At 50.6% G+C, this 15,848-nt stretch overlaps 1 protein-coding gene across 1 annotated transcript in view; it reads left to right on the top strand.

The window, feature by feature from the left end:
* Nucleotides 1–15,848, top strand: part of LOC103237517 (maestro heat-like repeat family member 5) — a 77,067-nt gene that overhangs the window by 33,222 nt on the left and 27,997 nt on the right. Inside the window, exons 14-19 of the mRNA XM_008001659.3 lie at nt 1,138–1,233; nt 2,480–2,584; nt 3,904–4,039; nt 4,309–4,475; nt 7,898–8,047; nt 8,846–9,000. Of these exons, the coding sequence (XP_007999850.3) occupies nt 1,138–1,233; nt 2,480–2,584; nt 3,904–4,039; nt 4,309–4,475; nt 7,898–8,047; nt 8,846–9,000 (809 nt within the window). The remainder of the gene's footprint in view (nt 1–1,137; nt 1,234–2,479; nt 2,585–3,903; nt 4,040–4,308; nt 4,476–7,897; nt 8,048–8,845; nt 9,001–15,848) is intronic.

The following is a 15,848-nucleotide window of genomic DNA, read 5'->3' as shown; positions in this document are numbered from 1 at the left end:
CTGCCATTGCTCATGGCCACCACCGGGTACATGTGTGGCTCCTGAGCACAGTCACCGCACCTGACTTCTCGAGTGTCTGCAGTCCTCGGCCTATAGCCAAAGCCAGTGTTAACTGAGCCCCTGCTAGGTGCCAGGCCCTAGACCAGTTATATCACCTTCCCAGCGGTGATCCCAGAGTAAAGAAATGCTCAGAGAAATGAGGCTGTCTGGTGGGAGAGGCAGGGTTTGAACCCCGACCCTGCCCCCCGAGGCTGAGTCCAGGCTGGAACTAGACAGACACACACCTAGGGTGGGGTGGTGAGAGAACGAGGGTGTCCTGGGCCCAGAGCAACACAGCCCCCAGTAAGGGTGGCCCCTGGCCACACCCCAATCCCACCGCAGTTCAGAGTGACCCTGTTACATGATGACACAGTGACACTGAGGCTGGCTCATCCAGGGAGTGCCATGCGGTGTCTGGGGGTCTGGCACTAGGAGCTGGAAGTACTGAACTGTTGACTCCAATCCCCTGCCTGCCTCCACTCTGGCAGGTGGGGTTGGCTTCATGCCATTCTCATGTGAGGAAGGTAAGCTCAGAGAGGCAAAGCAAGTCTCCCCGTGGTACCTAGTGAGTGAGTGACCAGAGCCCCAGGGCTCTGCTCCTGGTGGGCCCTGGAGGGGAGGGTAGCTGGGGGCATTTCTCTGGTCCTCACCCTCCCTGAACATGCCCAGCAAGCAAAGCAGTAAAGATTGGAAACACGGCATGTAGGACCCGGGACTCAGCCCACTGTGTCATTGGCAAGGCCTGGGCAAAAAGAAAATGCCAGCCCCTGCTTCAAACCTCAGAACCTCCAGCACATTCACCCAGCACAGGGCCCTTTTCAGCCCGGGACCCTGGGACCCCAAGGGTACCCTCCTGTGAAGCTAGCCCTGCTAGGAATGAACCGCCTGGTCCACTAAGACACCTGTGCCCTTGGGTGATCACTAGAGGCCTCCCCACCTAGTCCCCACAGCTGCCAAACGGGGGCCATGGCAGCCCCCTCGCAGGCATGGTGGCGAGCCCCAGTGGTGAGCAGCCCGGTACATGCAGGAAGTGGGCGCTCCTCAGGCCCTGTGTCCACCTGGTCGTGGCACTACCTGACCACCCTCGTCTCTACACAGAGCCTGTACAGCAGGACCATGGAGGCACTGGACCTCATGCTGCAAAGCCTCATCATGCAGAACCCCACCACCGACGAGCTGCATTTCCTGCTGTCGGTGAGGCTGCGGGGAGGCCAGACGGCTGGGGCCAAGGGGTCCTTAGCCTATGGCCAGACCCCAAAGGAGGGCATCCCAGAGGAGGCAGGGCGGGACCTGGGGGCTTTGAGTGGTACAGGAACCAGGAGGGGTGAGGGCCACCCCCACTTAGGCATCACAGTGATTTGGGGGCACTGGGGAGGGAGAGACAGCAGGTGGCCTGGTAGAAAGAGGGCTGATGGGCCAGGCGCGGTGGCTCACGCCTGTAATCCCAGCACTTTGGGAGGCCAAGGCGGGTGGACCACTTGAGGTCAGGAATTCGAGACCAGCCTGGGCAACATGGCAAAACCCTGACTCTACTAAAAATACAAAAAAAAAAATTAGCTGGGTATGGTGGTGGGGGCCTATAATCCCAGCTACTCGGGAGGCTGAGGCAGTAGAATTGCTTGAACCTGGGGAACACAGGTTGCAGTGAGCCAAGATCTCACCACTTCACTCCAGCCTGGGCAAAAGAGAGAAAGTCTGTCTCAAAAAAAAAAAGAAAGAAAGAAAAAAAGGGCTGATGAGGGTTCCGCCCTCCCTCCTAGAGAACTTCCCCTGCAGTGTCCCCTGAAGGGTCTCCCAAACCTGCTGCCCCCACTCCCACCTGCCCTCCCTCACCTTGTCAGGAGGGAGACCAGAGCAGGCAATGATAGTCCTGGGGCAGGCGGAGGCCCAGGGAGGGGAGGCTGGCTCTGCCTCAGAGGTCAAGTCCAACGGGACTTCTCGCAGCCCTGGCTGAGGACTAAGACAGCCACGGGCAGAGAAGGGAAGGGAGGGGCCCAGCAGTCAGAGGGCACGCAGGGCAAAGGTAAGCAGTGCAGAGGAGCCCAGCGCGTCTTGGGGAAGTCACAGATGTGTTTCTGGGACACCACCGGGTCACGAAATCTCCAAATACCATGTACCCTCATCCTACTTCAGAGTCACTAATTATACATCTAATCATATATCACCTTAATAAAGAGCTCAGATTCGGCTTAAAAACTATTTAACGTACCTGTCTCCAGACGCCTTTGTAAGCGCAGCAGGCAGAGCCTGGCCAAGGAGGGATGGCGCCTTAGGGAGGGGGCAGAGCCGGGGTGGGCGGGGCCTGGACCGAGTGGGCGGGGGGGTCTGGCCCAGTGGTGGGCGGGGCCTGGCCGAGTGGGCGGGAGTCTGGGCCGGTGGTGGGCGGGGCCTGGGACAAGGGCCCCGTAGCACCCTCTCCCTGACCCTGCCCACCCCGCAGCACCTGTACATCTGGCTAGCGTCGGAGAAGGCACATGAGCGGCAGCGGGCTGTGCACAGCTGCGTGATCCTCCTCAAATTCCTGAATCACAAAGGCAACTTGGACGTGAGTATGCGGTTCACCAGTCCCACGCTCCGAGCCGGCTTTTACGGCTGGGCCTCCTGCCCTGGATGGCAGGGGCCCAGCCAGAGCCGCCCTCCTCCCAGATCCTGCCAGGGTTCGTAGGGTTCAAGGCCCCCTGTACACCTGCCTCCAGGACAGGTACTCCTGAGTACCCCACAGCACGGCCGAGCTCCGTAGTGACAGGCGGCCCAGGCCATCTCCCTCCTTGCAAGTGAGGGAACAGGCAGGGAGGGGCAGGACCTGCCCGAGGCCTCACAGCTGGGATCTGAAGGCAGGTCACCCTGACCCCTGACCCCTGACCCTGGAGCTAGGCACTTGTCCATGCACCTAAGGCCTTGTACAGGTGTTTCTCCTCCACCAGCCCTAGCTTCTCACCTGTAAAGTGAATGGAAATGACCCCTTCCTAGAGGGATATGGTGGGGCTCTGATGGGATGCAGGCGTGAGAAGGCTGGTAAATTGTACGACCCTGCACCTGATTAGGGGTTCCTTGCTGTGTGGAGTGGCCACCCCACCACCCCTCCACCAGTGCAGCCCCCATCATGACATGGCTTATCTGTCGCTACTGCCCTTGGGTTGCATCAGCACATGGTCAGAGAGTGCACTTCCGCGAGTATGAGCCCAAACCCGTGTTAACTCCCTAAGCAGACTCAGGGGGATGGGGAAATTCGTTCCTTGCTCTAATGCCTGGTGGCTGCCTGGTCTAATGAGGGCAGGGGGCAGAAATGCTGGAGGGAGGGGGACTGTTCTGTCAAGGGAAAGACGCTGCACCCCTAGGAGGAGAAGGACAATTAAAGTGGCTTCAATTTACTCAAAATTCATTTCAACATCACAGGACTGGACCAGGGTAAGGGAAGCAAGGTACTCACCTTGCGCACAAAATTTACGTCAGAAACAAAAAACTCTGTAATCAAGATGATTCATATTTTCATGTGATGTTTTTAAAACTCAATTTGGCAAGCTATGGCCCATGGGCTGACCACCTGCTTTTGTAAATAAAGTTTTATTAAACCAGGACCAGGATGAGAGTAGGACAGCCGAGGTGACATGCAAAGCAGGGTCAGATTTGCTTACAGTTTTGAGATTTTGCTCATCACAGAGTTTTCTGCATTTATTCTGATTTTTCTAAATATTGCATTAAAATATTACTTCTCTTGATTACTGAATGTTTTGCCTAGCCCCAAGTCCTGGCCCTGCCACACCATTGGAGGGGTCACTTCTGATGTAGGCCATGCTGTGTGAGTGTGTAGCAGGGCTCTGCAGGGAGGTTCTGCCATCAGTGATTCCCATACTCTCAACACAGCCAAAGGAGAACTTCAAAAGGATTGGGCAACTGGTGGGCATACTGGGGATGCTGTGCCAGGACCCAGACAGGGCCATCCAGCACTGCAGCCTGGAAGGGGCGAGCCATCTCTACCAGCTCTTGATGTGCCACAAAGGTGAGTTCTGTGGTGCACCAACTTCCACCCCAACTGCAACCTCACCCCTGACCTCAACCTTGCCCCAAAGTTGCCCCCAAACCCAACCCTGATCTGAACCATAACCCTGTAATGGCCTCACCCTGACCCCCACCACTCTGATCCCAGTCCCCAAACTGGGCACAAGCCTGACCCTGATTACAAATGACCCTACCCTAACCCTGCCCTGTCCCAGACTAGACCCCAAGCCCACCTTCACCCTGCCTTCACCCCACCCTGTCCCTGGCCAGCAGGAGAAGCTTTGAAGGCAGAATCACAGGCCCCTACGGAGCTCTCCCAGGCCCATTCAGACGGAGCCCCACTCTGGAGCAGCAGAGACCAGAAGGTCACTCCCCTGGGCCCCCAGGAGATGGTGAAGAACCGCATCTTCCAGTTTGGCAACTCCCAAATCATCAAGGTCAAAGCCCTTAGAGTGGAGGGCAGGGCAGGGGCATGACCAGAGCACACCACATATCTGGGGAGTGGGGAGTGGTGGGTAAATGTGCTCGCTTGCTCTCTCCCACGTTGTTGAGGTGGAGCCAGGAAGGTTTGGGGGGCCAGCACACATTAGATGCCTACTTATTACCTATGCCAGGGGCTTCACAGACATTACTACATCCCTTCCTCAAGTTCTATAAACTGAATTGAACCAAATGATGAAGAAATGGTGGCACAGGGCTGGTCAGTGCCCCACTGGAATCTGATCCAGCCCCAGCTACTCCAGAACCCATGCTCTCAGCAACTTTTGCAAGCCATTGGTGTGCTGAGGCCAGTTAGAAGTTTAGTGTGGAAAACCTAAAGCCCTAGGGCCAACTCACTGTCTGTGTCCAGAAGGGAAATACCTCACTTGGCTGTAGTTTACCCTACAGAACCTGCCCTGAAGGCAGAGTCAGGGTTGGGAAGGAAGAGTTTCACTGAAGGGACAGCTGCTTCACCCCATGTGGTCCCTGCACACAGACCATGGGTGTCCAGCTCTGGCTCTCCCCAGACAGACAGGAGCAGGAGAAGAGAGAGGATGGGAGGGTCTGCTAATTATAGAGCCATCATAGAACCACAGGGCTGAGAAGGTTCCAGCTGAGGAACAGACACTTTGGGCCTGGGTTCTGGTCCCAAGTTTGTCCCTAACTCCTCATTTGGTCTTGGATCCGTAATATCTTTATCACCACCCCCACTGTCATCATCACCACCAGCATTACTACCATCATGGTCACTGTCACTGTCACCACCACCACCATTATCACCACCATTATCACCTTCACAGCCACCACCAGCATCACCATCACCATCATCACTACCACCACCATCACCATAAGCATCATCACCACCACCACCACAGCCACCACCACCAGCATCATCATCACCACCATCACCATCACCACAACCATCTCCACCACCACCATTACTACCATCACCACCTCCACAATCATCATCACCACCAACAGCATCACCACAACCATCTCCACCACCACCATTACTACCATCACCACCTCCACAATCATCACCACCACCATCACCATCACCACAACCATCTCCACCACCACCATTACTACCATCACCACCTCCACAATCATCATCACCACCATCACCATCACCACAACCATCTCCACCACCACCATTACTACCATCACCACCTCCACAATCATCACCACCACCATCACCATCACCACAACCATCTCCACCACCACCATTACTACCATCACCACCTCCACAATCATCATCACCACCAACAGCATCACCACAACCATCTCCACCACCACCATTACTACCATCACCACCTCCACAATCATCACCACCACCATCACCATCACCACAACCATCTCCACCACCACCATTACTACCATCACCACCTCCACAATCATCATCACCACCATCACCATCACCACAACCATCTCCACCACCACCATTACTACCATCACCACCTCCACAATCATCATCACCACCATCACCATCACCACAACCATCTCCACCACCACCATTACTACCATCACCACCTCCACAATCACCACCATCACCATCACCACAACCATCTCCACCACCACCATTACTACCATCACCACCTCCACAATCATCATCACCACCAACAGCATCACCACAACCATCTCCATCATCACCATTACTACCATCACCACCTCCACAATCATCATCACCACCAACAGCATCACCACCATCATGATCATAGTCACCACCACCATTATCACCACCATCACCATCACCATAACCACCATTGCCACCACCACCGCATCACCATGACTACAACCACCATCACCATCTGCATTACTATGACCCTGCACCACCATCATTATCACCACCACCACTACTTCTACCATCACTGCCACCTTTATCTCACATTTATTGCTGCCCTTGATTGAAGGAAGATGGCTCCAAAGTCTTTACCAATCCTGAGACTGTAGTATTCTGAGAATCTAACCACCATTCCAAGTTGAATCTCTTCACAAACATTCTAAATGCTAGCTTTAACCAAAAGTTTAACATTATAGCAAATGATTTTAATCATCTAACAAATATTCTAGCCCGATGTATAATAACAATATTCTTGTAAAAAGTTCTTACCACAAATCTTCCACTAAAATTATTTTAACGTTCTAACCATTGTGCTAACACTCTAACATTCTCACAAACACTGTATCAAAATTTTAGAATTAAAAGATTCTAATAAATATTCTAACATCCATTATTTAACACTTAACTTGATGTTCTAATATACTTAGAAATGTCCTAACAGATTGCAGGCACTCCAACAAATATCCTAACATGCAAAGAAGAGTTTTGCCATCCTGACATCCTTGCAGACACCCTAATTTCCTGTCAGGCTGCTCTCCCATCCCTCCTTCAGCTGCTAACTTCCTTTGGTTCAATGCTGTGTGTCCCACTGTGCAGAGAACGCTCTGGGAGGATGGGTGTGTTCTATCTCTGTGCTACCCAAGGTAGCCACTGGCCACAGGAAGCCATGGAGCACTTGAAATGTGGCTAGTGCTACTGCAGAACTGAATTTTTAATTTTACTTAAATTGAAATATAAATAGCTGTGTATAGATAGTGGCACAATGCCTGAAGTCTTTCCAGAAAATTCTACCTTTGCAGCAGTGACTGAGGCCCGGTCCCCGCTCCGGGAGGCTGTAGTCTGAGGCTATGAGGCAGGGGTCACACCCACCATCTTGCATTTCTTGAGAGCCCCTTCCTTACCCCTGAGCTCATGGCTACTTGCGAAGGTGAGACTCACCTTCCTGGACCCTTAGAGCCACTCCTGGGAGGAGATGGAGAGGGTGTCAGGGTCCTGGGACAGCGCTGCCTGTCCTGGGACGGGAGCCAGGTCCCGGCTGCACCCACCCTGACCTGCTCCAAGGCTGAGGGCAGCCCACACCCTTCTGGGCCTGAGGGTTGGCCCAGGTGAACTTGAAGCTCCTTCACAGCCCGGAAGTTCACTTTCTCTTTGATAAATGCTCATAAGGAGGACTGGAGCCTGGCAGGGGGCACCCCACGGGGCTGAGGCTGGCAGATGAGGAAGCCCTACGGGCAGAGGACAGCAGACGAGGGGAGAGGGGAAGCCCGGCCACCCAGTCCTGGGACAAGCACAGAGTGTGAGTGTGGAAAAGAGCCTGGGCCATGGTTGGCTCTGACAGATGTGGACAAGTGCAAGTCTAGACTGCAAATCGCTGGCAGGTGCTTGGAACCTGGAGGAGTGGGGCTTAGGAGGCCTGATATGCTCAGAGACTTGGGAGATCCTGGGACAAAGGAGAAGGGGTAAAAGCAGAAGTGGGGAGGCAGGTGCCTGGGCCCAGGTGGCCCAAGGTGATGGCCTCTCTCCACCCCTGCTGTACAGGAGATCATGCAGCAGCTCACACTGGCAGAGTTGAATGACCTCATCTGGACGGCCATCGACAGCCTGGGCTCCACCAGCCCCTTCCGCGTGCAGGCGGCCTCCGAGATGCTGCTCACAGCCGTCCAGGAGCATGGGGCCAAGCTGAAGATCGTAAGGGCGCTGGGGCCGGGCCAGGAAGGGCCAGGGGGTGGAGAGAGGACCCAGCGGTCAGCATCCAGGGCTCAGGTCCTTGAGCCTGATGGGGGAGTCACAGATCCCACCCTGGGAAGCAACTAGTCTGATGGTTTTGAATGAGCGAATGAATGAATGGCCCAAGCAAGTCCCCTGGGTCCTGGGTGGTGACTGCCGGGTCTGAGCAGTCGCTGTGTGCTGTAATATGGGAATGGTGGGAAAGGAAGGGAATGGCACAGACCAGCCCCTTGAGGAGCTTGAGGTCTCAGGGAAGACGGACACACAGCCAGATGTTGCCCAGACAGCGTGTGGGGATGTGATTTGGGGGAGGGGGACCCCACAAGGAGGTGAGGGGTACACCCCAGAGAGAGGATGCCCAGTGCCAAGTCCTGCAAGTGGGAGAGCTCAGACAGGGAGACTGGCACTGGGCATTAGGGATGATCAGGAGAGACCCCAAGGGGAAGGCAGGGTGCCCCAGGCACAGGGCACCTCATGGGCAAAGTGGCATGTTTAGGAATGAGATGGGAGGCGGGGGGCTGGACCTTCCAACATCTGCCTGGGCAACGTGGACAGCATATGAAGACCCCAAATGTCATGCAGCACATGGCAGGACCTGTCCCCCCAAGACTGGGACTTCTCTGCAGACCAAGCATCTGGGCGGGCCGGCTCAGGACAGGGCCATATCTGAAGGGGCTCATCAGGGAGAGACCTCCCTCTGCCTTCAAGCTCCCAGGGCAGGGCTGGGCCACCCTGTCAGACCTCTCCCTCTCTGCACAGGTTTCCGGCATGGCCCAGGCCATCTGCCTCCGCCTGTGCTCTGTCCACATCCCACAAGCCAAGGAAAAGACCCTGCATGCCATCACCCTGCTAGCCCGGAGCCACACCCGCGAGCTGGTGACCACCTTCCTGGACATCTCCATCCCCTTGGACAGGTGCCTACCCCTCTTCCCTCATTGCCCACCCCCTGTCCTCTCCCCAGGCAGGGGTGGTGATCTCTGCCCTCCTGTCTGCCACCATCATGGCCCACAGGGATCCCTATAGGGCTGGGTGCTTGGAGGGAGCCCACATCTGTTCATCATTGCACACCTCCTGGGTGGGCACAGGGGAGGCACTGCTGTCTCCTGTCCTGGCTCCACATGAAACCCCTGACCCAGCCGGGCCACACTGTCACCTGATGGAGAGGCCGCAGGCCCCTGGGTGCTCCTGGCAAGACCCCAGCCCACACTGAAGCCTCGCCGCCCAGCAGCAAACCCCTCTGTCTCTCCTCATCAACAGACACTCTCTTCTCCTTCCTGCCCCTCCACAGACCACCCCGCTATGTCCCCGAGGCCATCAAAGCCCTCTCAGGTGGGGCTGGCTTTTTTCTCACAGCCCTCAGACCCCTGCACCTGGAGATGGGCCAGGGTCCTTGTCACTGCTCACTGCCCTTCCTTCCCAAAGTCCCAGCTCTGCCTCCCAAGTCCTCAGTCCATACCCCCTGCCACTTACCTACTACGCACCTGTCCTGGATGGCCCCTCACTCCAGTCAGGGACAACCCCCAGCTCACTCCCCATGCCTGACTCCTGGGGGATTTCCCTGTCTTCCCTTCACCCTGACTTCTCCAGGCCTGGATCTCCTCTCTCCCAAGGACCTTGTCTTCCATCCCCCACAGCCACCCACTCCCCTGCCCATCCCTTGGTGTGACCATCACCAGTTTCAGACACTCCCACCTTTACAGCTCGCCTCCAGACCCAGCAAGCCTTGCCCCCAGGACCCGCCATGCACTGCCCTGTGCCCCTCTTACTCCCCTTTACCTGTCTTCACTGTCACCCTCCTTCTAGCCTGGGGTGCACCTGGTAGTGAGACAGTGACTCCCACACACACACAGGTCCCTGGTCCCAGCTGCTGGCCTTGCTCCCATTTCACTGAACACTTAGAAGCCAACAGAACAGGGGTGTCCTAAGCTCCCAGAGCCCGAGTTGTTTCCAGGAAGATGTCTAGTTTCCATGTGGAAACACACCTGTGGTTCTGTGAATAATTTCTAGTTTTACTGCACTGTGGTCGGAAAGTGTTGTCTGTAAAGTTTTTATGGAATTTACTAGTCTTTTAAACGCTTTTTGTGAATGTCCCATTGGCATTCAAGAAGGAGGTGTATTTTCTGTTATCAGTGTATAGAGTCTGAGGTACCAGCATATCGCAGGATATTACAGATTCGGTTCCAGGATACCACAATACAACAAGTCACATGTGCCTCCGTGTTTCCCAGTGCACATAAGAGTTCTGTTTATACTATACTGTGGTCTATTCAGTAGGCAATAGCATTATGTTTTTTCAAAGAATCTTAAAAATTTAAAACCTACCTTAATTTAAAAATGCTTCAGTTCTAAAAAATGCTAATGATCATCTGAGCCTTCAGCAAGTTGGAACCCTCTTGCTGGTGGGCGGTGAGGACTGCTGACTGATCAGGGTGGTGGCTGTTGAAGGTTCAGGTGTCTGGCAAGTTCTTAAAAATAAGACAACGATGATGTTTGTAGCATCAATGGACTCTTCCTTTCCCGAAAGATTTCTCTGTACCATTTGGTGCTGGTTGATAGCATTTTGCCCACAGTAGAACTTCTTTCATATTTGGAGTCAGTTCTCTCAAACCCTGCCACTGCTGTATCAATAAGTTTATGGAGTATTCTAAATCCTTTGATGTCATTTCCACAGCATCTTCACCAGGAGTAGATTCCATCTCAGAAACAACTTTCTTAGCTCATCCATAAGAAGCAGCTCTTCATCTGTTCAAGTCTGATCATGAGATTCAGCAATTCAGTCTTCCGGCTCCACTTCTAATTCTAGTTCTTCTGCTATTTCTACCACATCTGCAGTTACTTCCTCCACCAAAGTCTTGAGCCCCTCAAAGTCATCTGTGAGGGTTGGAATCAACTTCTTCCAAACTGCTGTTCATGTTGCTATTTTGCCCTCCTTCCCATGAGTCATGGATGTTGCTAATGGCATCTAGCATGGTGAATCCTTTCCAGAAGGTTTTCAATGTACTTTGCCCAGATACATCAGAGAAACAACTATCTATGGCAGCTACCCTCTTACAAAGTGTATTTCTTCAATAATAAGATTTGAAAATCAAAATGACTCCTTGGTCCATAGGCTGCAGAATGGATGTTGTGTTCACAGGCAGGAAAACAACATCAATCGCCTTGTACATCTCCATCAGAGCTCTTGGGTGATAGGTGCACTGTCAATACGCAGTCATATTTTGAAAGGAATCTTTTAGTTCTGAGCAGTAGGTCTCATCAGTGGGCTTAAAATATTCAGTAAACCATGAAGCAAAGAGATGCATTGTCACCCAGGCTTTGTCGTTCCATGTCTAGACCACAGGCAAGTGGATTTAGCATCATTCTTAAGGGCCCTAGGATTTTCAGAATGGGAAATGAGCATTGGCTTCAACTTAAAATCACCAGCTGCAAGGCCAGGCACGGTAGCTCATGCCTGTAATCCCAGCACTTTGGGAGGCAGAGGCCGGTGGATCACGAGGTCAGGAGATCAAGACCATCCTGGCTAACATGGTGAAACCCCGTCTCTACTAAAAATACAAAAAAACTAGCCAGGCATGGTGGTGTGCGCCTGTAGTCCCAGCTACTCGGGAGGCTGAGGCAGGAGAATGACGTGAACCTGGGAGGCGGAGCTTGCAGTGAGCCGAGATCGCGCCACTGCACTCCAGCCTGGGCGACAGAGCAAGACTCTGTCTCAAAAAAAAAAAAAAAAAAAAAAAAAATCACCAGCTGCATTAGCCCCTAATGAGAGTTAGCCTGTCTTCTGAAGCTTTGAAGCCGGGCTTTGACTTTACCTCTGTAGCTATGGAAGTCCTAGATGGCATCTTCCAATAGAAGGTGATTTCTTCATTGAAAACGTGTTGTTTAGTGTAGCCACCTTCATCAGTGATCTTAGCTAGATCTTCTAGATAATTTGCTGCAGCTTCTCCACCAGCACTTGCTGCTTCATCTTGCACTTCTATGCTATGGAGATGGCTTTTTTCCTTCAACCTTGTGAACCAACCTCTGCTGGCTTCCAGCTTTTATTTTGTAGCTTCCTCACCTCTCTGAGCCTTCATAGGGTGGAATAGTCAGGCCCTTGCTCTGGATTAGGCTTTGGCTTAAGAGAATGTTGTAGTTGGTTTGATCTTCTCTTCAAACCACTAAAACTTTTTATCCATATCAGCAATAAGGCTGTTTCACTTTCTTCGTATTTGTGTGTTCACTGGAGTAGCACTTTTCATTTCCTTCAATAATTATTCCTGTGCATTCACAGCTTGCCTCACTGTTTGGCACAAGAGTCTTTGCTTTGGGCCTATCTTGGCTTTCAACATGCTTTCTTCACTGAGCTTAATCATTTCTAGTTTTCAATTTAAAGTGAGAGAAATGGGACTCTTCCTTTTGAACACTTAGAGCCCATGTTAGGTTATTAACTGGCCTAATTTCAATATTGTGTGTCTTGCGGAATAGAGAGGCCCAAGGAAAGGAAGGGAGATGGGGGGGACAGCCAGTGGGTGGAGCAGTCAGAACCCACAACATCTATGGATTCAGCTTGGCACCTTATATGGGCGTGGCTCACAGTGCCTTAAAACAATTACCATAGTAACAGCAAAGATCACTGATCACAGATCACCATAACAGATTAATAATAATGAGGATGTTTAAAATAGTGTGAGAATTACCAAAATATCACACAGAGGCATGAAGGGAGCACACGCTGCTGGAAAAATGGCACCAACAGACTTGCTCAATGCTGGGTTGTCACAAACCCTCAACTCGTAAAAAATGCAATATCCTTTATAGATTCAATGCCATCCCCATCAAGCTACCAATGAGCTTCTTCACAGAATTGGAAAAAACTGCTTTAAAGTTCATATGGAACCAAAAAAGAGCCCGCATCTCCAAGACAATCCTAAGTCAAAAGAACAAAGCTGGAGGCATCACGCTACCTGACTTCAAACTATACTACAAGGCTACAGTAACCAAAACAGCATGGTACTGGTACCAAAACAGAGATATAGACCAATGGAACAGAACAGAGTCCTCAGAAATAATACCACACATCTACAGCCATCTGATCTTTGACAAACCTGAGAGAAACAAGAAATGGGGAAAGGATTCCCTATTTAATAAATGGTGCTGGGAAAACTGGCTAGCCATAAGTAGAAAGCTGAAACTGGATCCTTTCCTTACTCCTTATACGAAAATTAATTCAAGATGGATTAGAGACTTAAATGTTAGACCTAATACCATAAAAATCCTAGAGGAAAACCTAGGTAGTACCATTCAGGACATAGGCATGGGCAAAGACTTCATGTCTAAAACACCAAAAGCAACGGCAGCAAAAGCCAAAATTGACAAATGGGATCTCATCAAACTAAAGAGCTTCTGCACAGCAAAAGAAACTACCATCAGAGTGAGCAGGCAACCTACAGAATGGGAGAAAATTTTTGCAATCTACTCATCTGACAAAGGGCTAATATCCAGAACCTACAAAGAACTCAAACAAATTTACAAGAAAAAAACAAACAACCCCATCCAAAAGTGGGCAAAGGATATGAACAGACATTTCTCAAAAGAAGACATTCATACAGCCAACAGACACATGAAAAAATGCTCATCATCACTGGCCATCAGAGAAATGCAAATCAAAACCACAATGAGATACCATCTCACACCAGTTAGAATGGCGATCATTCAAAAGTCAGGAAACAACAGGTGCTGGAGAGGATGTGGAGAAATAGGAACACTTTTACACTGTTGGTGGGATTGTAAACTAGTTCAACCATTATGGAAAACAGTATGGCGATTCCTCAAGGATCTAGAACTAGATGTACCATATGACCCAGCCATCCCATTACTGGGTATATACCCAAAGGATTATAAATTATGCTGCTATAAGGACACATGCACACGTATGTTTATTGCAGCACTATTCACAATAGCAAAGACTTGGAATCAACCCAAATGTCCATCAGTGACAGATTGGATTAAGAAAATGTGGCACATATACACCATGGAATACTATGCAGCCATAAAAAAGGATGAGTTTGTGTCCTTTGTAGGGACATGGATGCAGCTGGAAACCATCATTCTTAGCAAACTATCACAAGAACAGAAAACCAAACACCGCATGTTCTCACTCGTAGGTGGGAACTGAACAATGAGATCACTTGGACTCGGGAAGGGGAACATCACACACCGGGGCCTATCATGGGGAGGGGGGAGGGGGGAGGGATTGCATTGGGAGTTATACCTGATGTAAATGACGAGTTGATGGGTGCAGCACACCAACATGGCACAAGTATACATATGTAGCAAACCTGCACGTTGTGCACATGTACCCTACAACTTGAAGTTTAATAATAAATAAATTAAAAAATAAAAATAAAAAAAAAAGAAAAAAAAATGCAATATCCGCAAAGTACAAGATAGTGACGCACAGTAAAACGAGGTGTGCCTCTCTGTGTACAAGGTTTACCTTGATTGTGTTGTCGAGGTTTTCTACATACTTCATTTCTGTCCTCTTGATCTGTCTTGGACTGAGTGTGTGTTAACGTCTCACTAAAGAAATGTTGGTGTGTCTCTATACTTTCAATCCCTGGACTTTTACTTCGTGAACGTGGTTGCCATGTTATTTGGCACATACATATTCATAAGTATTCTATCTTTATGAACCATGACTTTCAGCATTGAGATGCCCTGCTTTGTCATGCTTAATGCTTTGAGGACTTGAATTTACTTTATCTGTTCAGAATCATTAACCCTGCTTTTTTATTTTTCCATTTGCCCAGTGTGTATTTGTCTACTTCTTTATTTTAACCTTTGGGAATCCCTTTGTTTTAGGTCTCCATCTTATATACAGCACAAAGTTTGTCCTGATCTGTGATCCAAATTGAAAATCTTTTGTAATAGGTGAATGAAGCCTCTTGATATTGATGCACATGATATGTTTGGTCTGTCATGACATTTTGTAGTTGTGTGTATTTCATGATATTTGCTGCTTCTTTTTCTACAAAAGGTGCATTCTTTGCTCTTTAATTTCAATTTTGTTTTAATCTAGGAAACGTATTTTTGTCTTAGTTGTTACCTTTGTGCTCCTAACCTATTTTAATGCCCTTAATCCCCATTTTATTATTCAGCCCTTTAACATCAGGTTTACTTTTTTTTTTTTTTTTTTTTTTTTAAGGCGGAGTCTTGCTCTGTCACCCAGGCTGGAGTGCAGCGGTACAATCTCAGCTCACTGCAACCTCCACCTCCCAGGTTGAAGCAATTCCCCTGCCTCAGCCTCCCAAGTAGCTGGGATTACAGGCATGCACCACCACGCGTGGCTGATTTTTGTATTTTTAGTAAAGACAGGGTTTTGCCATGTTGGCCAGGCTGGTGGTCTTGAACTCCTGACCTCAGGTGATCCACCCACCTAGGCCTCCCAAAGTGCTGGGATTACAGGCGTGAGCCACCGCACCCGGCCAGGTTTATCCTTTTTCTGATGCAGGGCAGGTGAGCCCCAAAAGTGGAACTTACCCCAGGAAGGTTCTTAGCTGTGCCCAGGAAAAAAATTCAAGAGCAAGCCCATGGTCTTAGACAGCAACTTTTATTGAAGCAGCCGTGCACAGCAGCAGCAGAGGGGCTGCTCCTTGCAGAGCAGGGCTACCCAGAGGCAGTGAGCCCAGATGAGCAGCTCAGAAGCACTTCTGCAGTTAATGATGTGCAAATTACGGGGTAGGTTATACAGAAATTCTTAGAAAAAGTGTGGTAACTTATGGGT

This window comes from Chlorocebus sabaeus, chromosome 8, assembly GCF_047675955.1.
Source record: "Chlorocebus sabaeus isolate Y175 chromosome 8, mChlSab1.0.hap1, whole genome shotgun sequence".
NCBI classification, from domain to species: domain Eukaryota; kingdom Metazoa; phylum Chordata; class Mammalia; order Primates; family Cercopithecidae; genus Chlorocebus; species Chlorocebus sabaeus.
Note: the sequence above shows the minus strand (reverse complement) of the source record. Positions and strands in the feature narration are given on the sequence as shown.